Below are 24,850 nucleotides of genomic sequence, written 5' to 3'. Positions count from 1 at the left end.
TAGAAAGGCCAAGTTATTATTTATTTATTTATTTATTTATTTATTTATTTATTTATTTTTAAGACAAGAGTCACCCTCTGTTGCCTAGGTTGGAGTGCAGTGGTGCAATCTCGGCTCAACGTAGCCTCTGCCTCCCAGGTTCAAGTGATTCTTCTGCCTCAGTCTCCTGAGTAACTGGGATTATAGGTGAGTGCCACCACACCCGGCAAAATGTTGTATTTTTAGTAGAGACAGGGTTTCACCATGTTGGCCAGGGAACTCCCGACCTCAAGAAATCCCAGTCTCCCAAAGTGTTGGGATTACAGGCGTGAGCCACGATACCCAATGTACCCAAGAGATATTTCGAACTGTGTTTTGGAGCCCTCAGGAGGTTTCAGAAGTTCTATTATCAAGAAGTAGTATTTCTTTTTTTTTTTTAATGAGTGGGGTTTTAATTTGCCTGAGGAATCCAATTTCATGTTTAAAATTTTGGGGTTTTTAAAATTTTTTTTATTTTTATTTTTTGGTTTTTTTGAGTTAGAGTCTCACTCTTTCACCCAGGTTGGAGTTCAGTGGTGCGATCGCGGCTCACTGCAGCCTCCGCCTCCCGGGTTCAAGCAATTCTCCTGCCTCAGCCCCCTGAGTAGCTGGGATTACAGGCACCCGCCACCACACCCAGTTGTTTGTGGAGTTTTTTTGTATTTTCAGTAGGGACAGGGTTTCCCCATGTTGGTCAGGCTGGTCTCGAACTCCTGACCTTGTGATCCACCTGCGTCGGCCTCCCAAAGTGCTGGGATTACAGGCGTCAGCCACCGCGCCTGGCCAAAATTTGGTTTTTTAACACCCCACTACTGGTGCCACGTGGTGGCTCATGCCTGTATTCCCAGCACTTTGGGAGGCCGAGATGGGTGGATCATTTGGGGCCAGGAGTTTGAGACAGCCTGGGCAACATGGCGAAACCCCCTCCCTACTAAAAATACAAACATTCGTCAGGTGTGGTGGCACTCACCTGCAATGCCAGCTACTTGGAGGCAGAGACACGAGGATTGCCTGAACCTGGGAGGCACAGGTTGCAGTGAGCTGAGATTGTGCCACTGCACTCCAGCCTGGATGACAGAGTGAGACTCTGTCTCAAAAAATATAAAAACAAAAAATAAAACACTCTACTACTAAATTTAAAGTTTGAAAACCCACTAATAATCTAAATTCTCACCAGGATAATAATGTTAGACAGGGCATGGTGGCTCATGCCTATAATCCCAACACTTTCGGAAGCCGAGGCGGGCAGATCACTTGAGGTCAGGAGTTTGAGACTGGCCTGGCCAACATGGTGAAACCCTGTCTCTACTAAGAATACAAAAAAACTAGCCAGGCATCCCAGCTACTCTGTCCTGGGCAACAGAGCAAGACTCTGTCTCAAAAAAAAATAATAAAAAAATAAAAAAAGATAATAATGTTGGTGGCAAGGCCAGATACACCTCACGTACAGATAACCTGAGGTGTTCTAACTAGCACTCACTGCCTCTCATGAAAGGTCCAGAAAGGCAAGGGGGCAAAATCAAGTTTTTTGAGTTGTTTGTTGTTGTTTCTGAGACGGAGTCACTGCAACCTCCACCTCCCAGATTCAAGCGATTCTCCTGCCTCAGTCTCCTGAGTAGCTGGGATTAAAGGAGCACGCCACCATGCCAGGCTAATTTTCTTAATTTTAGTAAAGATGGGGTTTCACCATGTTTGTCAGGCTGGTCTCGAACTCCTGACCTCATGATCCGGCTGCCTCGGCCTCCCAAAGTGCTGGGATTACAGGCGTAACAAAATCAAGTTTTAAGAATACCTTTCTTCAACTCCCTTCATTCTCTACATGGGCCATACAAGTTATCTACCAATATTTCACTTACAGTGTCCAGCTGAGCTGTCTGCCATTGTCCAAAGACCATTAATTTGTTCCTACTTTCTCTAATTTGTTTCAAGTTCTCTGATTTGTTTCCTCCCTTATTAAAAATTTGCCTTGTGATACATTACATCACACAACTTCTCTTGACCAGTTCTAGTACATTAAACTGTCTATATCTCACTGGAAAAAGCCTATATCACATGGCAAAGTATTTGAAAATATAGAAATAACCTTTCTTCAGAGATGCTAAACAGACCTGCAAGTTTTGAAATGGATTGAAACTACTAAAAATGAAGAAAAAAGTCAAAAAGAAGGGTGGGCGCGGTGGCTCAGCCTGTAATCCTAGCACTTTGGGAGGCCGAGGCACGCAGATCACCTGGGCTCGAGACCAGTCTTGCCAACATGGTGAAACCCCGTCTCTACTAACACTACAAAAATTAGCCAGGCATGGCAGCATACAACTGCAATCCCAGCTACTCAGGAGGCTGAGGCAGGAGAATCGTTTGAACAGGGGAGGTGGAGGTGGAGGTTGCAGTGAGCGAGATACTGCCACGGCACTCCAGCCTGGGCGACAGAGTGAGACTGTCTCCAAAAAAAAAAAAAAAGTCAAAAAGAGGGACCAAATATAAAGCCTGAGAACCTCCCAAACCAGAACTTGGTCCCAAACACACCTCTGATGTCCAGATTAGGGGTGCACAGTTCTGATTGGCAAGATAGTCCCAGTAACTCTCAACTGCATTTACACTTTGGTCTTTAGGAATGTACCTGATCTATGCAACTGTTTCTAGTATTTTACAAATTATTCAAACAGTTCTTGTAGAAAGATACACACAACGACTGATGTGAAGCTTGACAGGATTAAAAAAATAAAACTGCAGAATACCAGAGTAGAAATGCTTCTCAAGAATTTAGTCCAGGTCAGGTGCGGTGGCTCACACATGTAATCCCAGCACTTTGGGAGGCCGAGGCAGGCAGATTGCTTGAGGTCAGGAGTTCAAGACCAGCCTGACCAACATCGTGAAACCCTCTCTCTACTAAAAATACAAAGAAAGTAGCCAGGCGTGGTGGCACTCGCCTATAATCCCACCTGCCTGGGAGGCTGAGGCAGGAGAATCACTTGAACCCCAAAGGCAGGGGATGCAGTGAGCCAAGATCCCGTCACTGCACTCCAGCCTGGGAAACAGCAAGACTCCACCTCAAAAAAAAAAAAAAAAAAAAAAAAAGAATTATTTAGTCCAATCTCCTCATTTCACGCACAAGAATACTGAAACACATGATTAAGTAACTTTCCCACAGTCTCAGGGCTAGTGGGAGAAACTAGATTTCTTTTCATTACCACTTTCTATTCTACGAAGTACTAAATATGATCACCACTCAGCTTTCGTCACACGTTTTGGCATTATTCAGATGTTCACTTATGCAACACAGAAGGCTTAAAAAACAAGCACAACTATAAACAGGTCACCTTAACATGACTTAGGAAAAAAACACACCCAAGATCACAACATGTCCCACTGCATTCAAAATGTCTCATAGTGCAATACCAAGAATCAGTTTCCAGCATTTAACCATTACACCAAAACAAAATTTTACCCGATAGCATTTCTTGTTGGTTATTTAGATATAAATGGTTATAGGTTCATGGGTATTAAGCCATCAGCAATCCAGCCCTAAACACCAAACATTAGCTCCACTGTTATTTTTAGCCCTTTCTAAGTAAAAACTTTTACCTAATAAGCCAAAATAACAAAACCCGGAGTGCTAATTTACCAAACTTGATAACAATAAATACTTCAGAAAACAATGTTTAAGTATGCCTTGGTAGATTCTAGGTTCATAAATCCAAACCAGATATGCCTTCGCACCATGGCATATGTATATACTGCATATCTAAAAAAAGCTGTTTGCATCCCCAAAAATGGTAGGTATTCTCCCAGCAAGTCTAATCCAAGTGATTAAAATGGGGAATCACTGTAACAAAGTGACTATTTTTACTGTGCCTGAGTAACACAAAAACCTAGGAGTCTCACTTCAAAAAGCATTTGGATTGTAACTATTTATGAAGTATTCTTTTTTTGACTAAACGTGGTTCTCCCTGTTGCATTCCTGCTTCTGCCGCCCCTCACCCCCATTCTCCTAAGGATCGTTAACACCAAAAACTTCTTTATACTGTAGTCAGGAGGAGAGTTGTTAACCTTGACATTTTATGATCACTCTCTGAAGAGGGCAAATTACATGTTTCAGTTTTGCTTCTTTTTAATTTTAGTTCCCACCCACCCCTCAAGTGGAAATGAGAAATTTGTCAGAGGCTCCTTAATAATTGGCAGACGAGAATCATCCAGTGAAGAAATATGGACAAAACTATTACAAAACCCTGAGTCATCACTCAGTTCAATCAGTAGATTTGGGTAAACACTGAATGAGTGACTTAGGTCTTGTGTGTTCACCCATCCATACCCACATGCGTGAACATACCATGTTACTAGATTTTATGTACAGTTAACCAAACAAGATACAGCAAAATTATTTCTTAAAAAGCTCTTCCGACACAGTAAAGATGCCCACCCAGCAGGTAAATGTAACCTTTCCTCCCCCACTGTATTTTTATTCTTTGTTTTTTGTTTTTTTCCTAATTTCAGTGACACTATAGTTTGAAGCTAGTTTACAAACAGAACTCCTGAAACTGATTCAGGTAATCTATGTTAATCTGAGTAACTCAAAATATTAACACAAGCCTGATACGAGTATCGCCGTGGACATCCTGACAGTACTCTTCCCTACTTTCCTCAGTATCTTAAAGGCCTCTCCAAAAGAAATGTCACAACAGGAACAACACACAATCCTTAGGATCTTAAACAACATTGTCCACATTAACGTCTAAGACGTTAAGCTCAAGAATGAAGTCTGACTTTAAACCAACCTTTTCGATCAACTCCGCCAGGTCTGAGCGGGCCCCAAAAAAGCAGAACCCTTAAGTTTCCCAATGGTCTCCTTTCCATTCAGAAAGTTACTAGACGCCAACGGAGATGTGAAGAGGCGGGGATCGTAGGGGAAGGAAGAACCGGAGGAAGCAGGGAGAGAAGTCACAGAACTCCCCCAAAGGCAAATCCTCTCTGCCCCGCCTCTCCTATGCGCAAAGATCCACGAAGGACCCTTGGGAAAGGCTCACCTCTCTCCCTCGGGGCCGGGGCCCTTGGGCTCCCCAGGTCCCCCCAGGTGGGAAGACAACAACCCGAACACTTCGGGAGAAGCAGATGGAGAGGACGTGCAGGGCTGGTGAGGACCCGGGAATCCCGGTAAGAAAGTGTCAGGGAGGACAGCTTGAGTGCTTCACAGGCTCTGTCACGACCCTGGGACCACCGCTCGGGGACAGCTCCAGCGAGGACAGAGCTAAGGGTCCAGTCCTCTGGACAAAGAGCACCCATCCCCGACACCTCTCACTAAGCCTCTCCCCCCGGCCCGGCCTGCAGGCCCGGGCACACTTACGTGGAGAGTTTCCTGGTCCAGAAGAGGCCCCCGGGCCACAGCTCTTGGAGCTGCACCGCCCGGCCCAGGTTGCATTTGATCTGGGCCAGCTGCAAGTCGGACTCGGCGTCTAGCCGCTCGGCGTAGGGCAGCAGCTTGTTGTAGACGATCTCTTTCTGCGGGACGAAGCCCCGCGGGCCCGGCTCGGAACGCCCGCCCGGCTCCGGGGGCTCTCCGACTCTCGCCCGTTCGGCCAGCTCCATGAGCCCAGGGACACCCCCCCTACCCCCTCCCACCCTAACCCTCCCCGACCCCCACCCCTCTCCGGGCTCCGCCTCCTCCGCGTCTTCGTCGCCCTGCGGCCGCCGGCGGCCCGTCGCCCTCTGACCGATCGCTAGGCCCCCTTCCCTGGCCGGCGTGCTGCTGGGCCCCGCGCGGTTCCCGGTTCGTTGGCGGCGGCAGCGGCCGCTCTGCCCGCCCCGCACCGGCTCGGCTGGTGACGCTGCAGCCGCCGGGCTCAGAGGTTCCGGACCGGTCTCAAGTCACTTCCGGGGCGGGGCGGGGCGGAGCGACGGCGTCGGGGGAGGCGGTGGTGGCGGCAGCTGGAGCCCAGCGGGCCGCGCCTTCCTTGCCGTGGGCCCGGCTCGGAGCCCCCACCCCGGGCCTCACCGGCCCAGCGCGAGGCTGCCTCACCGGAAACACGAGGCCGAATTCCAAGCTATTGTCCTGCTTCGCCGGGGGTCGCGCACTCCAGGCGGCGCCCACCGGAGCCCCAGTCGCGGCGACAGGTTCGCCAGGTCGGCCTGGTCCCCCTAGCCGAGCAGCCCCGGCTTTTAGGTTACAGGGATTTATGGAAAAGCCTACGTACCCACTTGCTCCTTATAGATTTATTTACTCCTTCCCGCTTGTTCCTTATAGATTTAATTATTCTGTCCCCTTTTAGTCCCCATCTTTCTGGTATTCTGGCCGCCATCATTCCAAGGAAGAAAATCGTTAACTCACTGAATAAATGCTAATTGAACGACTGTTTCGTGTGTAAGGCACTCCGTTTAGGCTATTGAGATGGAAAGTTTACCCTGGTTTCCGCCCTCCCAAGGACTTAGTCTAGCAGAGATAAAGACGTGAATTACAAGATAATGCTCTTAATTGCTAGATAAGTACAGGAAGCCTTAGAAACTCTACAGAGAAGTTCAAACTAGGGGGTTGAGAGGGTGTCAGTTTCCTAGAAGTGATACTTAAATTAAGCTGTAAGGGTTGAGTGCAAAGTTGATTAGAAAAAGGAGGGAGGAGAACACGTATTTAGCTGAGAGAACAGCTCTTGAGGCTGCAAGCATGTATTCTAAAAATTCAAATTTCAAAATAGCGTAAGAGAGGGGACGGAGAAATGAGACTGAGAAGGAAATCCTAAGGAATTCAGAACTTTATCCTAGAGACAAACTTCCAAAAGATTTTAAGCATAGCAGTGGGATGATATAATTTACATTTTTAAAGAATCACTCTGGCGGCCGGGCGCGGTGGCTCACGCCTGTAATTCCAGCACTTTTGGCAGGCCGAGGCGGGCGGATCACCAGGTCAGGAGTTCGAGACCAGCCTGGCCAACATGGTGAAACCCCGTCTCTACTAAAAATACAAAAAAATTAGCCGGGCATGGTGGCGGACGCCTGTAATCCCAGCTTCTCGGGAGGCTGAGGTAGGAGAATCGCTTGAAACCGGAAGGCAGTGGTTGCAGCGAGCCGAGATCGCGCCAGGGCACTCCACCCTGGGCAAAAAGAGCGCAATTCCGTCTCAAAAAAAAAAAAAAATTCACTCCGGCTCTCTGGCTTCGTCTGGAAAATTGGTTGCAACTGACAAGATTGGGAACTGGAGGACCCCTTAAGGTGTGACATAATTATGGCCTGGATGTCAGTTGAAATTGAGAGCTACTGCAGCAGAATGGCTTGGGCTTAGTAGTTGACTGAAAGTGGAAAATTAAAAAGGAAAGAGACAAGATGACGCTGGGTAGATAGGTGAAGTCCTTCAATGAGATAAAGAACACAGCAGAAACAGCTTGGGAGGCAGAATGCCTATGGGATGGGTATGTTGACATACGTATCAGGAGGGGGATCTAAACTGAGATATGGATTAGCGATGACAGGAGGGAAGGAAATATACAGTATGAAAAAATAGGGCCCTTGACAAATCTCTGAGGAACCCCACATTTAAGGACAGACAGAGAAAAGGAAGATAGGCCACAAAGAGTATTCACAAAAAGCAGTAAGAGAGAGGAAGAGTTCTAGGAAACTAGGCATTACTAAAACCAGAGTGTCTCATATGGAGAAGTGAACAATCCTACCTTAGGCAGCTAACAGGTCAAATGAAGTGAAACCTGAAAAGGGTTTATTGGATAGTTTATTGATAAAGCACATAAGAACAGTTTCATTGGAGTGTAGAATGGAAATCTGATTATGGTGACAAAGGACAAACGTGAAGTGAATAAATACAGGCAGCAAATATGGACAATCTTTTAAAAATGGGGTAGGGAAAGCAAGAAAGAGATGAGGAGGTACTTGGAATACAAAGAGGGATTTTTGAATGTGGGATATATATGTGTGTGTGTGTGTGTGTGTGTATTTTTTTTCTTTTTCTTTTTCTTTTTTTTTTTTTTTTTTTTTTTGAGTCTCACTCTGTTGCCCAGGTTGGAGTGCAATGGATCCATCTCGGCTCACTGCAATCTCCGCCTCCCAGGTTCAAGTGATTCTTCTGCCTCAGCCTCCCAAGTAGCTGGGACCACAGGTGTGTGCCACCGCATCAGGCTAATTTTTTTTTTTTTCTTTTTCAGTATTTTTGGGAGAGACAGGCTTTCACCATATTGGTCAGGCTGGTCTGGAACTCCTGACCTCGTGATCTGCCCGCCTTGGCCTCCCAAAGTGTTGGAATTACAGGTGTGAGCCGCTGAGCCCAGCCATATTTAGGTATATTTATATATGGATGAAAAGGAGCCAATGGAGAGAGAAGTTAAAGATACGTGGGTAAGGACGACAAAGAGTGGGAGAGAATATGGAGTCATTGACCTTTAGAAGTGAATCAAACTGCTTCTGTTGTCATAGGAGGAAAGCAGGAAAGGAAGGATAGGTGCAGATGCAGGAATGTTTGGTACTGGAAGTTGAAGAAGTTCTTTCTATCGTTTCTATTTTTTCCTATGAAACGAGAATGAGAATTATGGGGAAGTGGTAGGTAGATTTGAGGAAATTGAAGAAGGCCTCGAGTAGTTTCAAAATTCAGAGAACTGATTTTAAAAGTTAGAATTGTTTGTCAGGTAAGGCTGGAAGCTTGAATTTACTATTATCTATCTGTCTGCACAATTTAGTGATTTTTTTCCCCAATACTATTTAGCGGCCAAGATTGTGTGACATACAGTATATACTAGTGACATACTAGAATGACAAAAGATCAAGAGAATGTTTTTTATGTTGCTAGTAGTGATGGTAGTGGTGTTAGCTACCATTCATTGAGCATTTCTTTCTGCCAGTGCTTTACCTACATTATCTCCCTGAATTCTCTAGAGATAATTGAGTTGAGAATATTTGAAAGAGAGTAAAGTCTAAGTTTGGTTAAAGTGTAAGTGAAGAGAGTAGAAGCTAATAGGGAAGGACTAGAGAGATGTCAAGAGACTTACATCCTGATGAGCTATAAGGTAAAGATGAAAGGATTCACCTGAGCAAGGGATCTAGAAAAATAGAAATGTTTGGATTTAAGATTTCAAAGAGACCAGCCTGGCCAATATGGTGACACCCCTTCTCTACTAAAAATACAAAAATTAGCCTGGCATGGTGGCATGCACCTGTAATCCCAGCTACTCGGGAGGCTGAGGCAGAAGAATTGCTTGAACTGGGGAGGCAGAGGTTGCAGTGAGCTGAGATCGCACCACTGCATTCCAACCTGGCGACAGAGTGAGACTCTGTCTCAAGAAAAACAAAAAAAAGGATTTCAAAGAAGCAGTCCCAGATGACGTTGAACTCCCTAGAAAGAAACATATGAATTGGAAAAGTTGAGGAAATTAGGGGAGCAAGCAAAGTAAGGTCTCTTCCTGTTATTCTAAATAAAGTTTCATGGAAAACACTATCGAAATGCTTCCGGGTGAGAAAGTTAGAAGACCTGTCTTTTGGGGACCTGGTCTGCTCATTAGTGGAGACAGTAATCCAAAGTCTGGGGTGGATTTTCTCTTCTCAGTCCAACTTGTTATCTCTTGAAGGTCAGGAGACTCTGCCAAAGGATAACAGCACGTTATCCTTTTGAGGCTGGGCTGGGTGGCTCACGCCTGTAATCCCAGCACTTTGGGAAGACAAGGCAGGTGGATCATGAGGTCAGGAGATCAAGAGCATCCTGGCTAACATGCTGAAACCCCGTGTCTACTAAAAATACAAAAAATTAGCCAGGCGTGGTGGCCCGCGCCTGTAGTCCCAGCTACTTGGGCGGCTGAGACAGGAGAATCACTTGAACCCGGGAGGCAGAGGTTGCAGTGAGCCAAGATCACGCAGCTGTACTCCAGCCTGAGTGACACAGCGAGACTCTCTCAAAAACAAAACAAAACAAAACAAAAACAGGACATTATCCTTTTAACCAGACCCGGAGGGAGACACTGACTTCTTATCAGACTCCTCAAGGAAACAGACTATAATCACTCTTCTTGCAAGACCCAGAAAATGCAGCGGCCCTTCAAAGAAAATATTCTGAAGAGAGAGGTTCCTTCTCAAGCTGGAGGGATTAGCAGAGACAATTTTCAATCAAATATTTATGTCTTTCATGTGCTTACTGGACCACTAATTAATAATCCACTCATTAGCAGTGAACAGAAAATGACAGATTGTTAGTGTCACATCTTGCCCATCTTGGTTTTCTCTGTATATATGATATACTTGGGGCTAGAGATATATTGGCAAGTGAATGAATCTCTGTTGCCAGAAACATAATCTTTTTTTTCTTTTTTAGACAGGGTCCCACTCTGTCTTCCAGGCTGGAGTACAATGGCACAATCACAGCTCACTGCAGCCTCCACTTCCTGGGCTCAAGTGATTCTCCCACTTCAGCCTCCCAAGTAGCTGGGACTACAGGTGCACGCTACCATGCCCGGCTAATTTTTAATTTCTTGTAGAGACAGAGTCTCAATATATTGCCCAGGCAGGTGTTAAACTCCTGGGCTCAAGCAATCTGCCTGCCTCAGCCTCCCAAAGTGCTGGGATCACAGGGGTTAGCCACCACACCTGGCCAGAAACATAATCTTTAGAAATATTTGAATTAGAGTGATTCATTGCAATGTAATTAAATATCCAGGCTTCTGCTGAATTGCAGTTGTTAAAGGAACAAGAATGTTAGATCTGTTCTGAGGATTTGGGAGGAAGAAAAGAATATTAGAGCTGAGAAATGTTGAGAAGTTTTTTCTAGTTCCTGTAGGATTTTTAAGTTTTGAATTTTTCATTCAAAAATCATTTTCATCCAGCCATTGTATCCACTTCACTTAATTTGAACTAGAGTATATGTGGAGTTCAGTTTCTCATAAGGTAAATCACAGCTAAAGGAATGAATTTTTCTCTCATTATTTTAGGCATTTGTTGGGCATTCTGTCATTTCACTAAAATGTAGTTAGATGTGGGCTTCTTTTTATTTATTTTTGGGGGGATTTGTATTTCTTGAGTCAAAAGATTCATCTTCATCTCCTCTCCTTGTAGAATTCCTATTAGACATTTGTTGTAAGTTCTCATTCTAATATCCATATTTCTTTTCTTTCTTTTTTTTTTCTTTTTTTGAGACAGAGTCTCTCTCTGTCACCCAGGCTGGTGTGCAGTGGCGTGATCTGGGCTCACTGCAACCTCCACCTTCTGAGTTCAAGCGATTCTTCTGCTTTAGTTTCCCGAGTAGCTGGGACTACAGGCGCACGACACCATGCCCAGCTCATTTTTGTATTTTTTTTTTTTTTAAGTAGAGATGAGGTTTCACTATGCTGGCCAGGCTGGTCTCAAACTCCTGACCTCATGATCCACCCACCTCAGCCTCCCAAAGTGCTGGGATTACAGGCGTAAGCCACCGTGCCCGGCCCCATGTTTCTTTTAGTTTGCAAGTCTTTGACTTTCTACCTCATTCTGGATGGCATTATCAGATCAGTTTCTAGTTCTTGAATTCTTTATTCATCTGTCTGTGATCTGCTGCTTAACCTGACCATTGAGCTTTTCGTTTCCGTATTTTTCATTTTATTTATTTGTGTGTGTGTATGTGTACGTGTGATACAGTCTCATTTTTGTCACCCAGCTTAGAGTGCAACGGCAGGATCTTGGCTCACTGCAACCTCCGCCTCCGGGGCCCAAGTGAGCCTCCCAAATAGCTGGGATTACAGGCACCCGCCACCATGCCTGGCTAATTTTTGTATTTTTAGTAGAGATGGGGTTTCACCATGTTGGCCAGGCTGGTCTCAAACTCCTGACCTCAGGTGATCCTCCCACCTCGGCCTCCCAAAGTGCTGAAATTACAGGCATGAGCCACTGCACCCAGCCATTTTTCATTTTAGACATTCTATTTTATTGTTGTCTGAGTCTATGTGTTCCATTTTTCATTGAGTTTTGTTCTTTATGGCTCCAATGATTAATTATTTATACATGTTTAATTATTTTAGAAAATTATACTTAAACACGCTTTCTACAACCTAAAATTCTTAGGGATGTTATTGTGTTTACTGATCTTTGCTCTTTTTGGATTTTCTTCTACTTGTGTTTTGTAATTTGGTATATTATGAGATCGTCTTCAGAAGGTACTTTTTTACTCCGTGGGAATTGCATGTGATGCAGAGCAATTTTTTGTTTGCTTGCACCAGATCCATAGATGTATCACAGGCCCACTGCCAATCAACATTTATGTTTATTTTTCACGCGGGAGATAGAGGTTGCAGTGAGCCGAGATTGTGCCACTGCACTCCAGCCTGCATGACAGCTATACTCTGTCTCAAAACAAACAGACAAATGAACAAAAATATTTATGTTCATTTTTCAGCTGGTATAAATTTGTATTTCTAGCCTATGCAAGTGTCAGGCCTGGGAATTTAACCCTTGGAGAGTTCTGTTTTTATGCAGTATTTTACTTCCAACTCCCTTAGGTCCCGGATTTGAACTTCTATCCATCGGTAGATATTAAAACCCAAGTCACTGCCGGGCTCATGCCTGTAATCCCAGCACTTTGGGAGGCCGAGGAGGGTGGATCACGAGGTCAGGAGTTTGAGACCAGCCTGACCAACATGGTGAAACCCCGTCTCTACTAAAAATTCAAAAAAATTAGCTGGGTGTGGTGGCGTGCGCCTGTAATCCCAGCTACTCAGGAGGCTGAGGCGGGAGAATCACTTGAACCTGGGAGAAGGAGGTTGCAGTGAGCTGAGATTGTGCCACTGCACTCCAGCCTGGGCAACAGAGCAAGACTCCATCTCAATAAATTAATTAATTAATTAAAAATTAGAAACCAAGTCACTTGCTGTTTCTGGATCCAGTAACACTGCCTCAAATTTGATCCACTCAGCTCACATACTTAACATTCTGACTTTCCTTTCCTCTGTTTCTGGCATCTGGAGATTTCCTTTTTCTGTGTGTGAGCTCATTTATGGTTATCTGTTGTTGTTATGTTTAATATAACCATTCCTAGCTCAGGCTGGCACATCTGGAACTGGAAAACCATTAATAAATAAACTTCTGGCTGGGCATGGTGGCTCACGCGTATAATCTCAGCATTTTGGGAGGCTGAGGCAGGTAGATCACTTGAGGTCGAGATCAGCCTGGCCAACGTGGAGAAACCCCATCTCTACTAAAAATACAAAAATGAGCCGAGCATGGTGGCACATGCCTGTAATCCCAGCTATTTGGGAGGCTGAGACAGGAGAATCGCTTGAACTCAGGAGACAGAGGTTGCAGTGAGCTGAGATCAGGCCACTGCGCTCCAGCCTGGGTGACAGAGCGAGACTCCATCTCAAGAAAAAGAAGAAGAAGAAAAAAAGAACTTCTACTTCTAAAATATTATAGAAATTATTGGGAGCAAAAATTGGGAATATAAATGATTAAGAGCTTTCTTAGAGTCCTCATCAAATCTTGTAGGTGATTAGTGATACCTGTCCACCAGGTTATATAGTCATGTGCAGCATAATGATGTTTTGGTCAAGTATGGACCACGAGACAGTGGCCCCACAAGATTACAATGGAGTTGAAAAGTTCCTATAACTGAGTGAGGGTAGCCTAGCCCAAGGCATTACTCACATGTTTGTGGTGATGTTAATGTAAATGAACCTACTACACTTCCAGTTTGTATAAGAGGACAGCACAGGCTGGGGGTAGTGGCTCACACCTGTAATTCCAGCACTTTGAGAGACCGAGATGGGCAGATGGCTTGAGCTCAGGAGTTCAAGACCAACCTGGACAATATAACAAAACCCAAATATTCGAAAATACATATTTGCAACATGGCAAAACCTTCTACCAAAAATACAAAAACGTTAGCTGGGTATGGTGGCACATTCCTGTGGTCCCAGCTACTCAGGAGTCTGAGGTGGGAGGATGGCTTAAGCCTGGGAGGCAGAGGTTGCACTGAGCTGAGATCGTGCCACTGCACTCCAGCCTGGATGACAGAGTAAGACCTCATCTCAAACTTAAAAAAAAAAGAGTATAGCATATATACTCATACAGCACATGATACTTGATAACAAAGGCTGTTACTAGTTTATGTATTTGCTATACTATACCTTTCATTGTTATTCTAAACTGTACTCCTTCTACTTATTAGGGAAAAAAAAGGTAACTGTAAAACAGCCTCAGGCAGGTCCTTCAATAGGGGTTCAAGGAGAAGGGATTATTATCATAGGAGATGAAAGCTCCATGCATATTATTGCCCTTGAAGACCTTCCAGTACGACAAGATGTGGAGGTGGAAGAGAGTGATATTAATGATCCTCACCCTGTGTAGGCCTAAGCTAATATGTGTGTTTGTATCTTCATTTTTAACAAAAAAAATTTAAAAAGAAAAAAACATATAAAAAATTTAAAATATAAAAGAACATAAAAAATAAGGATACAGGCTGGGAGCAGTGGCTCACACTTGTAATCCCATCACTTTGGGAGGCCGACGCAGGCGGATCACGAGATCAAGAGATCGAGACCATCCTAGCCAACATGGTGAAATCCCATCTCTACTAAAAATACAAAAATTAGCCGGGCACGGTGGTATGCACCTGTAATCCCAGCTACTCGGGAGGCTGAGGCAGGAGAATCGCTTGAACCTGGGAGGCAGAGATTGCAGTGAGCTGAAATTGTGCCACTGCACTCCAGCCTGGCGGCAGAGGAAGACTCTGTCCCAGAAACAAAAAAAAAAGAATACAAAAATATTTCTGTACAGCAGTACAATGTGTGTTTTTGTTTTGTTTTGTTTTTGTTTTTGTTTTTAGACGTTGTCTCAGTCTGTGGCCCAGACTGGAGTGCAGTGGCGTGATCTTGGCTCCCTGAAACCTCCACCTCAAGGGATCCTCCCACCTCAGCCTCCCTAGTCGCTGGGATTAGAGGCTTGTGCCACCCTGCCTGGCTGTTTTGTATTTCTAGTGGAGACAAGTTTTCACCATGTTGGCCAGGCTGGTCTGGAGCTTCTGACCTCAAGTGATTCACCCACCTTGGCCTCCCAAAGTGCTGGGATTATAGGCTTGAGTCACCACACCTGGCCGAATGTGTTTGTTTTTTAAGTTAAGTGTTATTATGAAAGAGTCAAAAAGTTAAAATTTAAAAGTTCATAGCTGGGACCATGGCTCACATCTATAATCCTAGCACTTTGTGAGGTCAAGGCAGGAGGATCACTTGAGCCCAGGAATTCAAGACCAGCCCTGGCAACATAGCAAGACTCCATTTCTACAAAAAAATTTAAAAATTAGCCAGGTGTGATGGAATGTGGCTGTAGTCCCAGCTACCTGGGAGGCTGAAGTGGGAGGACTGCTTAAACCTGGGAGGTGGAGGCTGCAGTGAGCCATGATCTCACTGCTGTATTCCAGCCTGGGAGATAGAGTGAGACCCTGTCTCAAAAAAAAAATTTTTTTTTTTGTTGCCCAGGCTGAAGTATCGTGGTGCTATCTCGGCTGACTGCAAGCTCCACCTCCTGGGTTCACGCCATTCTCTCGCCTCAGCCTCCTGAGTAGCTGGGACTACAAGCACGTGCCGCCACGCCCGGCTAATTTTTTGTATTTTTAATAGAGACAGGGTTTCACTATGTTAGCCAGGATGGCCTCGATCTCCTGACCTCATGATCCGCCTGCCTTGACCTCCCAAAGTGTTGGGACTACAGGCGTGAGCCACTGCGCCCGGCCAAAAAAAGATTTTTTTTTAATAAAATGAAAAAGTTACAGTAAGCTAAATTTAATTTATTATTGAAGAAAGAAAATATTGAGTCCAGGCACTGTGGTTCACACCTGTAATCCCAGCAGTGTGGGAGGCCAAGGCAAGAGGATTGCTTGAGCTAGTTCAAGACCAGGCTGGGCAACGTAGTGAGACCTCATCTCTACAAAAAATAAAAAAAATAAAGAAAGTACTGTGGCCGGGCGCGGTGGCTCAAGCCTGTAATCCCAGCACTTTGGGAGGCCGAGACGGGCGGATCACGAGGTCAGGAGATCGAGACCATCCTGGCTAACACGGTGAAACCCCGTCTCTACTAAAAAATACAAAAAACTAGCCGCCGGGCGTGGTGGCGGGCGCCTGGAGTTCCAGCTACTCGGGAGGCTGAGGCAGGAGAATGGCGTGAACCCGGGAGGCGGAGCTTGCAATGAGCTGAGATCCGGCCACTGCACTCCAGCCTGGGCGACAGAGCGAGACTCCGTCTCAAAAAAAAAAAAAAAAAAAAAAAAGAAAATACTGTTTATAAATTTAGTGTAACCTAAGTGTACAGTGTTTATAAAGTCTACAGTGTTGTATAATGATATCCTAGGCCTTCACATTCACCCACCACACACTCAGTCACTGACATAACCTAGAGCAACTTCTAGTTCTGCAAACTCCATTCACGGTAAGTGCCCTCTATAGGTGTACTTTTTTTTTTTCTTTTTAGATAGGCTTTCACTCTGTTGCCCAGGTTGGAGTGCAATGGTGCAATCATAGCTCACTGCAGGGTTGACTTCCCTAGGCTCAGGTGATCCTCCCACCTCAGCCTCCCGAGTAGCTGTGACTACAGGTGTGTGCCACCATGCCCTGCTAATTTTCTATTTTTTGTAGAAATGGGGTTTTGCCATGTTGCCCAGCCTGGTCCTGAACTCCTGGGCTCAAGCCATTCATCCACCTCCACCTCTTAAAATGCTTGGATTATAGGTGTGAGCCACCACACTGGGCCAGGTGTACCATTTTTTATCTTTTATGCTGTATTTTTACTGCACCTCTTCTATGTTTAGATGCACAATTACTTACCATTGTGTTACAATTGCCTATAGTATTCAGTACAGACATGCTGTACAGGTTTGTAGCCTAGAAGTGTTACCGGTGGAGGGTGTCCAGGTGTTTGACATTTGAACAATGATTTGGACAAAACACACAAAACAAGGAAAGAATGAAGCAACAAAAGCAGAGATTTATTGAAAATGAAAGTACACTCCACAGGGTGGGAGTGGGCTGAGCATAGGGGCTCAGTAATTTTCCCATTACAGAGTTTTCTGGGGTTTAAATACCCTCTAGTGATTTCCCATTGGCCACTTGGCATACACCCTAGGTAAGAGTAGTGGTGGCCCACAATCAGTCTGATTGGTTGTGGAAAGCAACCAATCAGAGGCTGAAGTGAAGTTACAAGTTAAACCCTTAGGCAGAAGAAGACTTGGCTCCCAATCAGTCTGATTGGTTGCAGAAAGAAACCAGTCAGAGATACTTTCAGTTTTCCATTTGCCACGCAGAAAAAGGGGAGGGAGGTTGCAAAGGGAGTGGCCTCTGGTCCTTTCGTTACTTAGTTTTGGAAAGTTGGGATTTTCCTTTAGATTTAGTTCTAGGAAGTCAGTGTGAATCAGCCTTAGGTTACGGGCCACCAGACCCTATTCTCCTGCCTTGGAAACAACAGGTTACACCATATAGCCAAGGTGTATAATAGGACACATAAATCGGGTTTGTGTAAGTACACTCTGATGTTTGTATAATGATGAAATCGCCTAACAATACATTTCTCAGACATATCTCCGTCATTAAGTGACATATTTAATGATAAAAAATTTATTAAAACATGTCTTTGGTATTTAAATACTAAAAGAGTTTTTCAGCACCACCAAATCTCTTTGTGTTTCTTCTTTTTGTCAAGCTGTGAATAATGTAGGAGGTGACAGCTCCCCTCATAATCAAATATAGTAAAGAGATGTATTTTTTAATGGTAGTTGAAAAAATTCACAATAGAGTCAGTGAAGAGATAATAACTAATGCACAAAGAGGACGTACACTCTTTCCACCTACCCCCCAGTTTTTGTATGTATAAACAGAACAGACTTTGCTCATAGGCAGACGATAGGATTGTCTGCCTGCATAATTTGAATAGCCAGCAAGACATTCGCACTTGATCACATCTGATATTTGAAGCGCTACTATTTCCAATCTGTTTCTTTGTACTAAGCAGAATATCCTTTGAAATTTACAGACACATAAGAGGGATAATATATCAAATCCCTAATTCTCCAGAGTGTATTATATATTCATTAATTCAGTAAACATTTATTTATGCCCCCGGAGTGCCAAGTCAGAGATCATTAGATGAATGACACAGTACCTGTCCTCAAGCAGTTCACTTTCTACTAGACTGACAGATATGAAAACAGACAAAACTATAACCTAATGTCAGCTGGGATTTCCCTGCATCTTAAGATCTCTAGATACAACTAATTAAAACTCCCTTCCACCCACTGTCTAGAAGTCAATCGCTCATCCAATAGTCTTATCAATTTTGAAAGATGGGACTCATATTTTTATGGTCACTCTCATCTCTAACCTTTGACTCCTGCTAAACTACCCCTGTTGAGTGATTGTCTTAGCATGAGGCTTCTGTTGTCCCAGTGTGGCACCGCTTCAACCCAAACATTAAGCCTGGCTATTTTCCTTGATTTTCACAATTTCCACATAACAAATCCTTCACAGACGACTCTGTGTGTGTGTGTGTGTGTATGTGTGTAATATAAATAGGTTCAGGGAGAACCAGGGATTTATATGCTAGAAATATGAACAACCTATAAGTTAGCATGAAATATTCCTTTTCCTGAAGATCCATTTCTGCATGGTTCCTGTTATTATGGAGCTCACTGGTTAGAGAGGGGCAGCCAGACAGTAAACAACTCACTTCACAGGTACTTAGTTATACTTTTATTAGACGCTTTAACAGGATAAATGTTGCTCTGGTTATGTAGAACAGGGGCACGTGGACTAGGATGCGAGGCCTAGACCAAATTCTTTGAGGAAGCAACATTTGATGAATGAAGACTTGGGGAGGAGGATGATTAGAAATGATTCAGCTAAGAAAATAGTGTGGGCCAGGCACAGTGTGGCTCATGCCTGTAATCCCAGCACTTTGACAGGCCAAGGTAGAAGGATCACTTGAGCCCAGGAGTTCAAGACCAACCTGGACAACATGGCGAAACCCTATCTCTACGAAAAATACAAAAATTAGCTGGGTGTGGTGTCACGTGCCTGTAGTCCCAGCTACTTGGGAGGCTGAGGTGGAAGAATCACTTGAACCCAGGAGGTTGAGGCTGCAGTGAGATGTGATTGCACCACTGTACTCCAGCCTGGGCAACAGAGCAAGACCCTGTCTCAAAAAAGAAAAGAAAACACTATGAATGGAAGCTTGAGTTAGAGGAAGAATTTGGCTTATATGAGAAATTAGAAAAACACCCATATGCTCAGAGAGAGAGATTAAGAATAGTACATACGGCTGCAGCAGAGTTAGATCATGTAGCACCTTGTAAATTGGGTTAAGAATTTTGAATTTTTTCTGAAAAGCTACTTCAGATATGTCAATACAGTGCTATGGGTAGTAACCAAATACTTGGAGAAGCTGAAGGGGTGACATCTGACTCATCAAGTCTGGAAGGGAAGTTAATAAGCATATCCCAGCAGAGGCATCAGTATGTAGAAAGATCAAGAGTTTTCAGTGGGCCCAGTTAGGCCAGGGAACAATGAGTACAATGTGATAGGAGTACAGAAAATGTATATCATGGCAAGAGAAGAGACAAGGAGGCAAGCTGAGGCCAAATTACAAATGGTCATGGATTTGTGTGCTGGGAATTTATCCTGTAAGCGTTGAGGTAGGGGCATGACACAAGAGCCTTGTGGTTTAGAAAGGTAACTCTGGGCGTTATCATCATCATCACCATCGTCATCATAACGAAGGTACCCAGCACATTGAAGAGGCAACCAGTGGTGGACAATGAGGTGCTTTAGAGGTAAATGAAGAAGGCTAATAAATTAGCTAATTAGCTAGCAATTAGGAACAAGAGCTAATTTAAACTTCACACCAAAACTCAGTGAGGAAATTATAGCCCAATCCCACCTGAACATAGATGGAGAAACTCAGCAAAAATTCTGGCCAGGCAAGGTGGCTCATGTCTGTAATCCCAGCACTTTGGGAAGCCAAGGCGGGTGGATCACCTAAGGTCAGAAGTTTGAGACTAGCCTGGCTAGCATGGTGAAACCCCATCTCTACTAAAAATACAAAATTTGCTGGGTGTGGTGGTGCATGCCTGTAATCCCAGCTAATTGGGAGGCTGAGGCAGAAGAATCTCTTGAACCCAGGAGGCAGGGGTTGCAGTGAGCCGAGATCGCACCATTGTACTCCAGCCTTGGCAACAAAAGCGAAACTTAAAAAAAAATTCTAGCAAATTGAATCCAGAAGAGTGTGTGTATACATATGTTATATAATATATATAATATATGTATGCACATATATAATATATGGTATATTATATGTAGTATATATAGTATGTATTATATTGTATGTATATATTGTACATATTGTATATATTGTATGTATGTATATATTGTATGTATCATATGTAATATAATATATAAGTATATATACTATATATAAGTATATATCATATGTAAGTTTGTATATATTGCATGTATGTATACATGTATATATTATATGTGTATATATGTATATATTGTATGTAAGTGTTATAGATTAATTATATATTATATATTGTATATTATATATATTGTATACATACTATATATAATATAGTATATATTGGGACCAAGCAGGGTTTATTGCAGGTACACAAGGCTAGTTCAATATCAGAAAATCTACCAATAAAATTCACTACCTTAATGCAAGACAAAACAAAACAAAACCCAACATCTTAACAAATGTAGGATGAATGCAGAAAAAGCATTTACTAGTCCATGATAACAATTTTTACCAAATAAGAAAATAAAAGTAAACTTCTTAAAACCTGATAAAATGTTTATCAATCTCTGTACCTAATAATGAAACTTTGGAAGCCAACACATTAACTCAAGAACAAAACAAGGATGTTAATTTTATGAATAAGTTGAGCCAGCTTACACAACATTAATAAACAATCCTAAAATCTCAGTGGCTTAGGATTTAGCATTTTTTCGTACTATATTCCATCTCCAGTGAAAAGGGGATCCTGCTTCATGTTGTCCTCACTCCAGGACCCAGGCTGATGGCTATCTGGAAAATACCCAACAGAAATGTGTGTACATATATGTATATATGTTCTCCAAAAGATATCTACTTAAATATTCATAGCAGCACTACCCCAAAGAGTCTAAAATATAGAACTATCCAAATACCTATCAACATATCAACAGTATAATGGATAAACGGTGATATATTTGCACAATGAAATACTACTGCTTTAGTTGGGATATTTGACCCTCCAAACCTCATGTTGCAATTTAATCCTCAGTGTTGGAGTTGGGGCCTGATGGAGGCGGGTCATGGGGGCGGATCATGGGGGCGGATCCCTCATGAATGGTTTGACGATCTTCCCCTAATGATGAGTGAGTTCAGGCTCTATTTGTTCTCATGAGATTTCAACTGAAAGCTAGCTGTTTAAAATAGCCTAGTTGACCAGCGCTTGGTGGTTCATGCCTGTAATCCCAGCACTTTGGGAGGCCGAGGCAGGAGAAGTACTTGAGGTCAGGAATTTTAGACCAGCCTGGCCAACATGGTGAAACCCCATCTCTACAAAAATACAAAAAATTAGCTGGGTGTGGTGGCGTTCATCTGGAATCCCAGCTCCTCGCAAGGCTGAGGCAGGAGAATCCCTTGAACCCAGGAGGCAAAGGTTGCTGGGAGCCGAGAGCACACCACTGCACTACAGTCTGAGCAACAGAATGAGATTCCATCTCAAAAATAATAATAATAATGAAAATAAATAAATAAATAAATAAATAAATAAATAAATAAAATAAAATAGCCTGGCATCTTCCCTCTTTCTGTTTCCTCTTCTCTCACCATGTGCTCTTTGCACATGCTGTCTCTTCTTCCCCTTCCACCATGAATGGAAACAACCTGAAGCTCTCACCAGAAACAGATGCCAGCACTATGCTTCTTGTACAACCTGCAGAACCTTAAGTCAAATAAATATCTTTTTTTTTTTTTTTTTTTTTTAGATAGAGTCTCACTCTGTTGCCCAGGCTGGAGTACAGTGGCGTGATCTCAGTTCACTACAACCTCTGCCTTCTGGGTTCAAGTGATTCTCCTGCCTGAGTCTCCTGAGTAGCTGGGATTACAGGCACACACGACCACACCCAGTTAATCTGTGTATTTTTAGCAGAGATGGGGTTTCACCATGTTGGCCAGGCTGGTCTCGAACTCCTGACCTCAAGTGATCCTCAGCCTCCCGAAGTGCTGGGATTACAGGCGTGAGCCACCAAGTCCAGCCATTTTTTTTTTTTTTTTCTTTTAGATGGAGTCTCACTCTGTTGCCCAAGATGGAGTGCAGTGGTGTGATCTTGGCTCACTGCAACCTCTGCCTCCTGGGTTCAAGTGATTCCCCTGCCTCAGCCTCCTGAGTAGCTGGGATTACAGATATGCACAACCATGCCCAGCTAATTTTTGTGTTTTGAGTAAGAGACTGATTTCACCATCTTGATCAGTCTGGTCTTGAATTCCTGACCTCAGGTGATCCACCTGCCTCAGCCTCCCAAAGTGCTAGGATTATAGTTGTGAGCCACCGCACCCGGCCAAACCTCTTTTCTTTATAAATTATCCAGTCTCTGACATTCCTTTATAACAACACAAATGGACTAGGACAACTACACAGCAATGATAATGAAAAATGCACAAATACATGCAACAATATGGATGAATCTTGAAAACAGAATGTTGAAGCAAAAGCAGACACACAAGAGCATGTTGTGTATGATTCCATTTCTGTGTTATAACAGGCAAAACTAATTTGTGATAGGAGAAGTTCACAAAGTGGTCACACCTGAGGGTGGGATACAGAATGGAAGAGGACATGAAAAGGCCTTCTGGAGTCCTGTTTATGTCCTGTTTCTCCATCTGGGAGCTGGTTACATGAGTGTGGTTAGCATGTTAAAATTCATTGAGCTGTACACTTATGATACGTACCTTTTTATAGATGTGGATTATGCTTTTATATATGTATACAAAGTTAAAAGAAAAGGAAGCAGTTCCAGACTTCTTTACAAAGCGTAGGCTCCTAATTCCCGTTTAGCAAAGAGAACAAAGTAGTTCATTTACAGGTTTTTGTGTAAACAGAAGTTTTAGTTTCTCTGGGATAAATGCCCAGGGGTGAAATTGCTGGGTCAAATGGTAGTTGTGTGTTTCATTTTGTAAAGAAAAAACTGTCAAACTGTTTTCTAGAGTGGTTGTATCACTTTACATTCTCATCAGCAATGTATGAGCAATCCAGTTTCTCTGCCAATACCTGATGTGGTCACTAGTTTTTATTTTCGCCATTCTGATAAGCCTGCAATGATCTCATTGTGGATTTAATTTGCATTCTTCTAATGAGTAATGATGTTGAACAGGAACATGCTTTTATGTGCTTATTTACCATTTTTATATCCTCTTTGGTGAAATATCTGCTCATGCTTATTACATGTTTTCTAATCGGATTGCTTGTGGGTTTTTTTCATGTATTTTTTGGTTTTTGGATTGCTTGTTTTTTTTACTGTTGAGTTTTAGGAGTTCTTTATATAGTCCAGATACTATTCTTTTGTCAGATATGTGGTTTGCAAATATTTTATTTCTGTAGTTTGTCTTTCATCCTCTTAAAGGAGTCTTTTACAGAGCAAAAGTTTTTAACATTGGTGAGGTCCAGTTTATCAATTTTTCCTTTAATGTGTCAAACTTTTAGTGTGAGATCTTAGAATTAAGTTGGGCATGGTGTTGCGCACCTGTAATCCCAGTGACTTGAGAGGCTGAGGCAGGAGGATTACTTGAGACCAGGAGTTCAAGACCAGCCTGTGCAACATAGCAAGACTTCATGTCATATTAAAATAATAATAATCTAAAAACTCTTTGCCTAGCCCTAGATTCCAAAGTTCTTTTTCTAAAAGTTTTATAGTTTTATATTTTGCATTTAAGTCCGTGATTCATCATTAGTTAGTTTTTATATGTGGCATGACATTTAGGTCAAGGTTTATGTTTTGCCTATGAATGTCCAAGTAATTCAGTTTTGTTATTTATTTTATTTTTAGACAGAGCCTTGCTCTGTCACCCAGGATGGAGTGCAGTGGCATGATCTCGGCTCACTGAAACCTCCACCTCCCAGGTTCAAGTGATCCTCTTGCCTCTCAGCCTCCCGAGAAGCTGGGACCACAGGCATATGCCACCATGCCTGGCTCTCTCTCTCCCTCTCTCTCTCTCTATATATATATATACACACCCATATATATATTTTGTAGAGACAGGGTTTTGCCATGTTGCCCAGGCTGGCATTGAGCTCCTGGACTCAAGCAATCCGCCAGTCTCAGCCTCCCAAGGTGCTGGGATTATAGGTATAAACCACCACACCTGGCCCATGATTCAGCTTTTGTTTTGTTTTTTTGAGACAGAGTCTTACTGTCACCTGGCCTGGAGTACGGTGGCATGATCTTGGGTCAGTGCAACCTCCACCTCCCGGGTTCATGCGATTCTCCCTGCCTCAGGCTGCTTAGTAGCTGGGATTACAGGCGCGCGCTACCATGCCCAGCTATTTTTATGGCATTTTCAGTAGAGACGGGGTTTGGCCATGTTGGTCAGGCTGGTCTTGAACTCCTGACCTCAGGTGAGCTGCCGCCTTGGCCCCCCAAAGTGCTGGGATTATGGGCGTAAGCCACCACGCCCAACCTATAATTCAGTTTTAAATAACACCATCTGCAGGCCACCAAGAGTCCAGTCCCAGTAGGAATATTCCAAACCCAGTCATTTCTTTTCAACATTACTCTAACATGCAGTGGAAAGGCTATCAGGCCAGCATGTGCCTGCTGGTACCATCCACTATTATGATCTACCGTGAGCCAATACTTAAATAAGAAGACATCTC

The 24,850-nt window shown here is 43.5% G+C and overlaps 1 protein-coding gene across 3 annotated transcripts in view; it reads right to left on the bottom strand.

The window, feature by feature from the left end:
* Positions 1 to 5,830, bottom strand: part of PSME4 (proteasome activator subunit 4) — a 107,075-nt gene extending 101,245 nt beyond the window's left edge. For all 3 annotated transcript variants that reach the window (XM_015112361.3, XM_077959617.1, XM_077959618.1), the window contains exon 1: positions 5,357 to 5,830. In XM_015112361.3, the coding sequence (XP_014967847.1) occupies positions 5,357 to 5,598 (242 nt within the window). In that variant the 5' untranslated portion in view covers positions 5,599 to 5,830. The remainder of the gene's footprint in view (positions 1 to 5,356) is intronic.
* Positions 5,831 to 24,850: the final 19,020 nt, after the last annotated feature.

This window comes from Macaca mulatta, chromosome 13, assembly GCF_049350105.2.
Source record: "Macaca mulatta isolate MMU2019108-1 chromosome 13, T2T-MMU8v2.0, whole genome shotgun sequence".
Lineage (NCBI taxonomy): Eukaryota > Metazoa > Chordata > Mammalia > Primates > Cercopithecidae > Macaca > Macaca mulatta.
Note: the sequence above shows the minus strand (reverse complement) of the source record. Positions and strands in the feature narration are given on the sequence as shown.